General features: G+C 62.6%; 2 protein-coding genes across 5 annotated transcripts in view; both read left to right on the top strand.

Annotated features, from left to right (window-relative positions):
* The first annotated feature begins 2557 nt into the window (after positions 1 to 2557).
* Positions 2558 to 5401, top strand: NTN3 (netrin 3). The gene is made up of 6 exons (XM_021667253.2): positions 2558 to 3895; positions 3967 to 4155; positions 4252 to 4401; positions 4536 to 4586; positions 4712 to 4786; positions 5021 to 5401. The coding sequence occupies exons 1-6, from the start codon at positions 2971 to 2973 to the stop codon at positions 5368 to 5370; spliced, it is 1740 nt and encodes a 579-aa protein (XP_021522928.2). The 5' UTR covers positions 2558 to 2970; the 3' UTR covers positions 5371 to 5401.
* A 932-nt stretch (positions 5402 to 6333) lies between these two features.
* The window catches only part of TBC1D24 (TBC1 domain family member 24), a 30831-nt gene continuing 26061 nt past the window's right edge, over positions 6334 to 11103 (top strand). For all 4 annotated transcript variants that reach the window (XM_064362332.1, XM_064362331.1, XM_021667230.2 and 1 more), the window contains exon 1: positions 6334 to 6378. The gene's annotated coding sequence lies outside the window, so the exon portion shown is untranslated. The remainder of the gene's footprint in view (positions 6379 to 11103) is intronic.

Here is an 11103-nt window from a genome sequence, read left to right as displayed (position 1 = left end):
TGGGCATCTTACAAGAAAGACCCTCAGCTCCCTGATGCCTGGGACTGTCTAGCCCCTCTATGTCCTCTCCCCAGCCTGTGCCTCAAAGCCAGAGCTGCCACTCTCAGGGGGAGGGGTGAGGCGCTTCGGCCTGAGTTGCAGGTGGGGGGAGGGGAAGCGGAGCTTCTTTGTTGGGAAGGTGCCACGAGGGGGCAGGGCTAGTGGAGAAGTGAGAGGTGTGAGGCCCCAGGCAGGGGCTGAGACAGGTGGCTGGGTCCCTAGAGAGCAGTAAGTCCCGCTTGGGGGCTGTGAGGAGGCCCTCCCTAACTTCCAAACACCATCTGCGAGGGCTGGGGGTGGGGGCAGAGGAACGTGTGCAGAGGTCTGTTCCTACGGAGAGGCCCTGTGGCCAGCAGCCTCCTCCCTGGGAAGCTGGTGATACTATGGCCCTCTGGGCCCACACGGCCTCCCACCGCGCTGACTCAGATGAACAATTGCAGCAGGGCTGAGCTCCAGGCACCGACTTTCTGCCAGCCCAGAAGCCACCAGTCATTCTGCAGACCCCAGTCCCGGCTCACAGGGTGGCTGAGCTGGAAACAAAGCCAGCCCCTCTGATGAAGGTGAAAGAGGCTGCTGGTCGCCGTCCCTCCTGCAGCCTGGCTGGTGGCCAGTCTGGTAGTGGCCCTGATCTGGCCATGGCCCTGATGTCCAGAGACAGCCTGAGTTTCCCCAGAGGCTAGTCTCTGGACAGTGGAACCCCTGTGTCAGGCCAGGGCTTTTCTCTCTACTGTCCCAGAGTGATGATCTCACCCCCATGCTCCCCGCAGGGTTCCTGCCACCGTTACGGTGGGGTGGCAGGGGTGGGTGTTGGGAGCTAGAAGAACCTTGAAGAGGGCGGTTGGGAAGTTTCAGGCTCTAAGCTTGACCCACAGAGCACAGCGTGAGCTGTGAGGCTCAGGTCCCTCACCTTGTAAAGGACACAATTCCCATTCTCTTTACCAGGAAGCTGAGGGGCAGGGGCCTGTGGCAGAGAGAGAGAGAGCCCCTCAGTCCTCTCTGCTCCGTGCTCCCGTGGCCCCATCCCTGCATCTGTGGCTGTCATGTGCAGACATGTGGCCCGGAGAAGGTGGGCACCAGCCAGTGTCAATTGTTCAGGTGCCCCTTCACCCTGTCTTCCTGTTCCTCCCCTCCACAGGCAGGCCCTCCTGCTCTCTCCTCTGGTCCTTGAGTTTCCCTCAGGAGGCTTCTGTGTCCTCCTGCCCCTCCTCTCCCAAAAAGTGCGAGGCTCCTGCCTCTCCATCCTCTTCCTGTTCTCCTTGCGTATCTCTGGCTGCGTCCAGGGTCCACCCACGTGGCCCCTCCACCATCTGCAGGGCCTGGCCTTCCATGTGAAACGGGGCATGCAGGCCTCGAGGTGGCCCCTGCAGGGAACTTGTTCCCGGCCCCTCCCTGGGATGCTGGGCCTCCTCTGTCCAGGACCTAAAAGTAGGAGAGAAGGACATTTCTCTGACCAGAGCTGTCCCTGGACCCTCTGCTGGCATCGCTCCCAGGCACAGCTGCCCCATCCCCCACTAGCCCCCAGGCCACCCAGCTGGGCTTCTGCCTCAGTTTCCCTGCCCAAACTTGCTGCAACGTGGGCCAGTGTGCTCAGGGTTGCGACCAGTCCCTTCCTATGATTAAACCCTACTCTCTGTCCCTGCAGAGGGGTCCTCAGCAGCTAACCAAGTCCCTGAACCCCAAGAAGCCACCCCATCACACCCTCAGCTTCCATGTCCTCCCTGCCAGCTGAGTCCATGGCAGAGATGTAACTAGAAACTTGCAGACCCAGGGAGCATTGGGATCAGAGTCTGGCCTGTGCAGGGGTTGCTGGCTTCGTGTCTTAGCCCAGCTCAGGCCCAAGGGGGTGCCCTCCTTCCTCAACACAGGCAGGAGACACTCCAGTCTGTGCAGCTCCTGACTTAGGCCTCCTAGATACTCCAACAGCTCCAGAGCACGTGCTGAGTAAGGGGCGTCTGGCGGATGAGGAAACAGGAGCCCAACCCATGCAGCCAGAAATGGAGCAGTTTGGATTCAAAATCAGACCTGACCCCAATCCCGGGTTCTTTCTACTTGAGTAGACGCTGCTTTGGGGATAACCCTTCAACCGGTGGTTACCTGGTTTCCCTACCCAAAGAGCATCCAGAGTCTCTGCTGTCAGACCCAGGGCCTTGCCTGCCTGATGGGCTTCAGGGAGGAGGTGGCCTAGACCCCCGCCCAGCACGTGGCACAGCCCCAGGAGCAGTCAAGGCCTGGCTGTGGGCCCAGGACCCTGCTGGGTGGTCCCCCACGGGCTGCGAAGGCTGAGCCGCCCCCTCCAGACCCCTCCCGCCAGCGCATTCCTGGCTTCCCGGCCCCTCCCCTGGCTCCCGGGCCTCCCAGCCCCCTTCCCCGCTGGCCCAGCCCGCGTCTGAATCTGCTTCTGATTCCAGCTCCGCCGATGAGGCCCCCTCCCCTTCCCTCCCTGCTTCCCGACCCGAGCAGCCCCGCCCCCGGCTGGGCCCGTGCTTGCGCCTGCTGCGCCCCCCCACCCCCTCCTGGCACAGTTCGTTCGCCCTGGCTGCAGCCGGGAGGAGGCGTCGGCCAGTGCACCGCAGGCCCCGCCCGCCCACGGCCCTTCCCGGGAGGCCGGGAGACCCACTCCTCCCGGCCCTCGGTGGGTGAGTGCGAGCGGCGGGCGGCGGGTGGGGCCTCCGCGGGCGGAGGCACCGGGAGCGGGGACGACGCCTGTCATCGCTCCAGGCCCAGCGGGAGGACGCGCCAACATCCCCGCTGCTGCGCTGGGCCCGGGGCGTGCCCGCCGCGGCTCCCACCTCTGGGCCGGGCTGGGGCCTCCTGGGGGCTCTGTTCCTCGGCATTGCCGGGCCTGGCGGGCAGAGCCGCGGAGGGGGCTCCTTCTCCCCGAGGGCAGCGTCTTGGGGCCCGGCCGCTGGCTGACCCGCGGCGGCTCCGGCCATGCCCGGCTGGCCCTGGGAGCTGCTGCTAACGGCAGGCACGCTCTCCGCCGCCCTGAGTCCAGGACCGCCGGCGCCCGCCGACCCCTGCCACGATGAGGGGGGCGCTCCTCGGGGCTGCGTGCCGGGCCTGGTGAACGCCGCCCTGGGCCGCGAAGTGCTGGCGTCCAGCACGTGCGGGCGGCCGGCCACTCGGGCCTGCGACGCCTCCGACCCGCGACGGGCACACCCTCCCGCCCTCCTGACCTCCGCAGGGGGCACGGCCAGCCCTCTGTGCTGGCGTTCAGAGTCGCTGCCTCGGGCACCTCTCAACGTGACTCTCACGGTGCCACTCGGCAAGGCTTTCGAGCTGGTCTTCGTGAGCCTGCGCTTCTGCTCAGCTCCCCCAGCCTCCGTGGCCCTGCTCAAGTCGCAGGACCATGGCCGCAGCTGGGCCCCGCTGGGCTTCTTCTCCTCCCATTGTGGCCTGGACTATGGCCGCCTGCCTGCCCCTGCTATTGGCCCAGCTGGTCCAGGGCCTGAGGCCCTGTGCTTCCCAGCACCCCAGGCCCAGCCTGATGGCAGCGGCCTTCTGGCCTTCAGCGTGCAGGACAGCAGCCCACCAGGCCTGGACCTGGACAGCAGCCCAGTGCTCCAAGACTGGGTGACCGCCACCGACATCCGCATAGTACTCACAAGGCCTAGTGCAGCAGGCAACCCCAGGGACTCGGAGGCCCTCTCTTACTCCTACGCAGCCACCGACCTCCAGGTGGGCGGGCGCTGCAAGTGCAATGGACATGCCTCACGGTGCCTGCTGGACGCGCAGGGCCACCTGATCTGCGACTGTCGGCACGGCACCGAGGGCCCCGACTGCGGCCGCTGCAAGCCCTTCTACTGCGACAGGCCATGGCAGCGGGCCACGGCCCGGGAACCCCACGCCTGCCTCGGTGAGGCCTTGGAGGGTGGCCTGGGGACCTTGGACCCAGCCAGCCTGCCCCTGACCCATCCCTCCCTGCAGCTTGCTCCTGCAATGGCCACGCCCGCCGCTGCCGCTTCAACATGGAGCTGTACCGACTGTCCGGCCGCCGCAGCGGGGGTGTCTGCCTCAACTGCCGGCACAACACTGCCGGGCGCCACTGCCACTACTGCCGGGAGGGCTTCTATCGAGACCCTGGCCGCGCCCTGAGTGACCGTCGGGTTTGCAGGGGTGAGCCCGCCACCGGCCACCTGCAGGCCCTCACCCTCTGACTTCCCAGATACCCAGACAGGCTTCTGACCAGGCCCTTCCCACCTCTGTCCTCAGCCTGCGACTGTCACCCCGTTGGTGCTGCTGGCAAGACCTGCAACCAGACCACAGGCCAGTGTCCCTGCAAGGACGGCGTCACCGGCCTCACCTGCAATCGCTGCGCCCCTGGCTTCCAGCAGAGCCGCTCCCCAGTGGCGCCCTGTGTTAGTGAGTGTGCCTGCCCTGCCTCAGCCACCAAGCCAGAGTCAACCCAGCTCTTGCTGTTGTCCCCAGTTTGTTCCTGGAGCCTTGCAGATCTCTCTGCCCCTCCATCGCAGGCCATTCTCCCTCCTTCTCCGCAGAGACCCCTATTCCTGGACCCACTGAGGACAGCAGCCCTGTGCAGCCCCAGGGTGAGTGGACACAGGACAAGGCCCCAGACTGGCATGACTCTAGGGGAGGGGGCTCTGGGTTCCGGGAGAGGAGGGTGGGGAAAGGGGGGATGGGAGTCTGTCCCAGCCTCCCACCCTCTGCCCAGACTGTGACTCGCACTGCAAACCTGCCCGCGGCAGCTACCGCATCAGCCTGAAGAAGTTCTGCAGGAAGGACTACGGTAGGCGCCGTCAGGCCTCCCGCGGACCTTCCCACCTTCCTCCTCTCTCCGCCTCCCCTCGTGGACCAACATACCCTTGGAACACCTTGACCGTTGCTGGGCCCCAAGGCCCATCCCTATCCCTCAGGTTCCCGACGGGCGGCGGCCCCGCCCCTTCAGCCCCCACTGTCCTCCCCGCCCCACCCCGCGCGGGCTGCCTCCTCCTGACCCCGCCCCCTCTCGCTCTTCCCGCAGCGGTGCAGGTGGCGGTGGGCGCGCGCGGCGAGGCGCACGGCGCGTGGACGCGCTTCCCAGTGGCCGTGCTCGCTGTGTTCCGGAGCGGGGAGGAGCGCGCGCGGCGCGGGAGCAGCGCGTTGTGGGTGCCCGCGGGGGACGCGGCCTGCGGCTGTCCGCGCCTCCTCCCGGGCCGCCGCTACCTGCTGCTGGGGGGCGGGCCCGGAGCCGCGGCCGGGGGCGCAGGGGGCCGGGGTCCCGGGCTCAGCGCCGCCCGCGGAAGCCTAGTGCTGCCCTGGAGGGACGCGTGGACGCGGCGCCTGCGGAGGCTGCAGCGGCGCGAGCGGCGAGGGCGCTGCGGCGCGGCCTGAGCCCGCGGGCGGGGCGGGCGCTGCTCCACATTCAGGAGCACGTTCGTCCTGTGCCTTCGCCTGCCGAGGATTCCTTGCTCGCGTCGTGCTTGTCGCCACCTGGGCCACCGCCCCGCCCCTCCGGCAGCTCCCTGGATACCTCCCGTCTGGCCCCGGGGGAATGTGACCGGCGCAGCGACGGCCCGCCCCGCACCGAGGCGGGTGATACGGCGCCATGGTGTCCCCCCACCCCCCACCCGGCTGTCGGCCCTGTACCAGGGGCACTGTGATACCCGGAAGGCAGTGAACCCGTCGTGATGCCGGGCTCTCTCAGGGGTCTCAGATCATCTCCCGAGCCTCGGTGATGCACCCCGACTCGGGCGGCGACCCGCCAGTAAGCGCGCTAACCTCCCCAAAGACTGTGGCCACGGTAGGCGCCTTGGAGCCCCCCTGGGGAGACAGGGCGTCTCCTGCCTGCTGCAGCCCCGCGAGGGCGGCGGCCTTGGCCCCTGCAGGCTGGGCGTCTGCCGCCCGCTCTCGTATCTTTCTTGGCCGGCTGTGTTCACATCTGCGGGCTCCGGCCGGCCGGCCCTCTCTCTGCCGCTTCTCCCCGCTTAGGGACTGTCCCAGGACCCCCTTCCAGCCCTTCTCCCCCGGCTCGGGGCTGGACATCGCGCCCACGCGGTTCCAGATCCAAGCGTGACCCGGCCGGGTGGAGACTCCGACAGGTGGCTGTCCGGGTCCCCGGTGCCCTCGGCGGGGCCCTGCCACCCTCCCGCCCCCCTTGGCTCGCCCCCTGGGACCACACTGCAGCCGCCGCCCCTCTGCACCGGACCAGTCCCCGGCCGGCGCCTGCTTCCGCCGCAGAGGCCGCCAGCAGTCGGCGCGCATGCCCAGAGCCCGGCCGGCCCGAGACCCGCCGGCGCTCCGGGGTGGGCACTGCGCGCGAGCTTGGCGGGGGCGGGGCCGCGTGCGCGCGTGCGCAGAGAGTTCTGCCGCGGCGAGCTGAGGAGACAGCGGCGCGCGGAGGTGGGTGCGCTCGGGGCGTGCGGGGGGCGCGCGGCGGGGTGGCCCGGCCGGGCCGGGTCCCCGCTGTCACCGCGGCGGATGCATGCTGGGGGCAGGAGCGTGGGGGCTGGGCTGCGGGCCCCGTCTGAGGCGGGATCCCCAGCCACGCGGGGGTTGGGGGTTCCGGAGCCCGGCAGTGCCGGGCGCTGCAGCTGCGGCTCGTCCTCCGGGGGGGGCGCAGGAGCGGGACCCCCTGGGCGCGAGGCCCGAACCCCGCCCGGTTGCTGTCGCCCGCGTCCCAGCCCAGGGCAAGGTGTCGTTGGCAAGAGCCGGCTCTGTGTCAGTCTTTCCTTGGGGCGCTTTCCGTCTCCGCAGGGTCGGAAATCCTCTTCGGGGCTGGGTGAGATTGCCACAGATTCTGATACGACCTGCCCTGCGGACCTGCAGCGGCCCTGGGCCCCGCCCCACCCCGGATGACACACCCCCCACCGCCCACCCTGCTGGGGGTTCGCCAGTCCCCGGCCGGTCCAGTGGTGTCCCCCGCTGGGTGCGCCGAACCCTGGGAGGTGGAAGCCGGGGACCCCCAGCCCTGAGCCGGCACAGCAGAGGGGAGAGCCGGCCCCACCCGCGCTGGGCTGCATCTGCTCCCGCCCCCTCCAGGCGGGGGTCCCCGCGGCCTGGCCACAGGCTTTCTTTGGTGGCCCCGTGCGGAAACTGGCCAGGCTCAGAAACCCTCTGTGGGCCTCCCGGGTTGCTGCTTGCGGGGGTGACAGGAAAGGCCAAAGGTTGTCTAAAAGCCACCTGGTTTGTGTGGAGGTGCAGGTGCACTGTTAGGTTGGTTGCAGGTTGGTTAGGTCGTGAAGCCAGTGTCACTGTGTTTCCCCAGCAGCTTATTCCAGAAAGGGGGTGTCGGCTAATGGAAGCACTAGCGGGTGATTTTTCCTGTTTTGCTGTGTTTGCTCTGGAGTCGGCAGGTGACTTCCAGGCAATGTGCAGAAGGAACCGTCCCATTATTTGGCACCTGTGTACTGTTTCCTCCACCCGAGGGCCTGGGCTCCGTCTTCACGTTCTGTCCTCAGCACACAGTAGGCACCCGTGGATGACGTGCGCGGCCTTTCCTCTGCCTAATGGCCAGGGCTCCGTCCACAGCACACAGTAGGCACCTGTGGATGTTTGCTCGGTTGTGGTAAAGACACGCAGTCGGGTTCTTTTGATTTTAAGGAATACAGACGGGGCAAAACCAATCCAGATAAGAAAAGATCAAGAAATCATATGAAGATTTTACAGTTCCTGTTCCTAGCCCGTGGCATGACCCCTGCGTGTGCTTCCTTTTAGTCTGAGGGTTGATCCTCATCTAATCTGAGCACTCAGATAAAGGCTTTACATGGAGTACTTATTGGGGAGTGTGCGCTCTACTTAGAAGCCTGTCTTTCCCTGTGAACAGGGCTGGAGCCACACTGTTCATCTCTGCTTCCCCCAAGCCTGGCCACGGCGGGGACAGAGGTTCTCTCTACATAATGGTTGAAATGGATCAAGGTCCTTTGTTGGAATGATAACTATTGCAGTTGCTTCCACTGGGTTGAGGGTGACCTTCTGGGGATGCAGAATTAATCTAGGCAGGGTTTTCATAACAACAATCAATTTGGCCACCCAGGGTCTGTAAAGTCACCTGCGGGGTAGCCTTGCTAGCTCTCACTGACCACACCTGCCAGGGCTGTCCAGAAGGCTCGAGTGACCTTGGGCACGCTGTGTTGCTCTTAATTAACTACAGATTGAGCCAAGCTCAAAAAACATATTAAATGTTTGCCTTTAGATGGTTTCTGGTTTAAAGTACATAAGGACGATGAAGCAGATTATAAAAACAGCACTTAACATTTACCCTGTTCAATGTTTTACCTGTCTAAGCATACCTTTTCTGTTATGACAACTCTGTAAATGGAAGAAAGAAGTCCTTTTCAGCTCAAAGCAGCAATTTCAGTGGCTGTTTCAAACATTGCCTTTCAATTGGAGATAATATCAGAGAAACAAAACCTCAGGCTTTTTACTGAGGACCAACTTGAATTCATTATTCGATGATTTTCTGTATCCTTTCAACATGGATTTATTAAGCCAGGAGCAGTGGTTCATGCCTGTAGTCCCAACACTTTGGGAGGCTGAGGCAGGAGGATCATGTGAGCCCAGGAGTTCGAGACCACCCTGGGGAACATAGAGAGGTCTCATCTCTATAAAAAATTCGCCAAGTATAGTGGCATGCACCTGTGGTCCCAGCTACTCGGGAAGCTCAAGATTGCAGTGGGCTGTGATTGTGACAGGGCAACATAGCGAGACCCTGCCTCTGAAAACCAAAACAACAAAAGTGCGTTTATTGAATTCATACTTCGTAGGAGGGAGCGTGCTGTGCGCTCTGTGGATTCGGTGTTGAGTAAGAGTTGGTCTCGGCCCTTGGACTTATATTGCAGTGAGGAGAGAGGAGAATCAACACAAGGTAGAACCTCCCACAGAGGCGGACAGAACCTTCAGTGGGTGCAGAGGCCTGGCGTCCAGCTGGATTATGGTGGGGGTGGGGCTCTGAGATGGGCTTGAGCTTCATTTTGAAGGATGATCAGGGTGGCAAGAACAAGCGAGGGAAAGCACCTTCCCACAAAGGAACAGCGTATATAAAGTAATGGGCGTGGTTCCTGCCCACCAAGTCTTGGGAGAAGGGCAATGGTGGCCCCAGGTGGATGGGGTGAAATGAGTGAGCTAGGCCGACCGCAGGCTGGGAAAAGCCTTGGGTGACAGCCTGGGAGTATGAATTTCACTCTGAGTGCCATGAAGCCTCTGAAGATCTTGGGTTTGTGAGTGACTTGATCAGAAGTGGCCAGGGAGGTGAAGGGCTGCAGAGAGGCCAAGGCCAGTTGAGGGACTGTCATGGCACACCCAGAGAGATGTCAGCACAGAAAGAGGAAGACTCAGCTGGGCACGGGGGTTCACACCTGCAAGCCCACACACTGGGAGGCTGAAGCGGGAGGATCGCCTGAGCCCAGGAGTTGCAGGCTCAGTGAACTGTGATTGTGCCACTGCACTCCAGCCTGGACAACTCTGTGTCAAAAGAAAAAAGAGAGCAAGACTCTGGGACAAGTGACTGTGGGATGGGAAGAGCCAGGGAGGAAGGAGGGGATGTTCCAGGATTGAGCGGCTGGCAGTGCCACACCCCATGCAGAGTGTGAAGGGAGGGAGCGGGCTGGCACCATGTGGAGATGCCGATGAGGTTACTGTGAGACGTCTGGGCAGTAAGCACTTGCGTTCTGGCCTGGAGCCAAGCAGAGTGTACTAGGCTAGAGAGCGTTTTGGGGATGCTCTGTGGCGTCTAAGCTGGCAGTTGGGCTGGGTCTTCCCAGGAGAATGTGTAGAGTGAGGAAAACAAGACAGAGCCCTGAACCCTGTAGGCTCCTAATAAATTCCGAAAACAGAGTCATTAAGGTAACAGAAGGTCAGTCAGTAACCCATTGCCTTTCAGGAGAATGGGGGAGGGTAGTGGAGTTTTAATTTTCTTTCTTTCTTTTTTTGTTTTTTGTTTTTGAGACAGGGTCTTCCAAATATCTGGGACTACAGACGTTTTTCCTTTCTTTTCTTTTCTTTTTGTTTTTTTGAGACAAGGTCTCCCTCCCGTTGCCCAGGCTGAAGTACAGTGGTGGGATCATGAAATCATGGCTCACTGCAGCCTTGACTTCTTGGACTCAAGCAATCCTCCCACCTTAGCCTCTTGAGTAGCTGGGACTACAGGCGCACACCACCACGCCCAGCATTTTTTGTAGAGACAGGGTCTCACTTTGTTACCCAGGCTGGTTCAAATTTCTAGGCTCAAGCAATTCTCCCGCTTTGGCCTCCCAAAGGCTGGGATTATAGGTGTGAGCCACAGGGCCCAGCCTGGGCTTTTAATTTCTGTCACCGACACCCAGTGTGTCCCCTAGAGTGAAGGATGGAATGTGGGATGTGAGGATGCCAGTGTCCTTGCAGTGGCCTTCCTCTCTCACGTGTCTGTTCACCTTTTGGGGAACCTCCAGCTTGGGTGTCACTCTTCTCAAGGGACCTGGTTCACCTGCGGTCCGAGGGTTGGTCTTCTCAGAGCGTTCTCACAGGTATGGCTCTGGAAAAGGCCTTCTCAGACCCAGACACCCAAGGCTGTAGAGCCCTCAGAGGCACCTCCTTCTCCTGCCAGGACCCTGTTTCTGTGTCGTCCATCAGCACTGGCAACAGGCATGACTTTGGAAAAAAATTTACTAAGGATAGAGGCCAGGCGTGTGGTGCGCCTCCCGCAGTCCTCCCACCCTGAGGGGCCAAATGGGTGAGGCTGGGGAAAGGCTGTGCCCCCAAAGCAGTCTCTGTCTGCCCGCAGCCGGCACGTGAGCCTCTGGATAAGGTTGTGAGCTGTTATCTAAACCCTCCAACAGAACCTGCTCACGGCACAGGCTGTACGGCCTCCGAGGACTGTGCACGTACAGCCACGGCCTCCTGCCCCTCCCCAGTGTGCCCTCATCTTTTTCTCTTTTTGTTAATTGTTTTTGTTTTGGTTTGGTTTGGTTTTTGAGACAGAATTTCACTCTCGTTGCCCAGGCTGGAGTGCAGTGGGGCAATCTCGGCTCACCACAACCTCCGCCTCCCAGGTTCAAGGGATTCTCCTGCCTCAGCCTCCCGAGTAGCTGGGACTACAGGCATGCGCCACCACGCCCAGTTAATTTTGTATTTTTAGTAGAGATGGGATTT

The sequence above is a fragment of the Aotus nancymaae genome, unplaced genomic scaffold (assembly GCF_030222135.1).
Source record: "Aotus nancymaae isolate 86718 unplaced genomic scaffold, 86718_ANA_hifiasm-v0.15.2.pri h1tg000049l, whole genome shotgun sequence".
Classification (NCBI taxonomy): domain Eukaryota; kingdom Metazoa; phylum Chordata; class Mammalia; order Primates; family Aotidae; genus Aotus; species Aotus nancymaae.
The sequence above is the reverse complement of the archived record's forward strand: the minus strand, read 5'-3'. Positions and strand labels throughout refer to the sequence as shown.

Bases quoted from the DNA above. Each gene is read 5' to 3' on its own strand.
- NTN3 (XM_021667253.2), top strand. From the start codon at position 2,971: ATGCCCGGCTGGCCCTGGGAGCTGCTGCTAACGGCAGGCACGCTCTCC. The intron at 4,402-4,535 runs GTGAGTGTGCCT...CCTTCTCCGCAG, and splicing joins CCCAGTGGCGCCCTGTGTTA to AGACCCCTATTCCTGGACCC. The intron at 4,587-4,711 runs GTGAGTGGACAC...CCCTCTGCCCAG, and splicing joins CAGCCCTGTGCAGCCCCAGG to ACTGTGACTCGCACTGCAAA.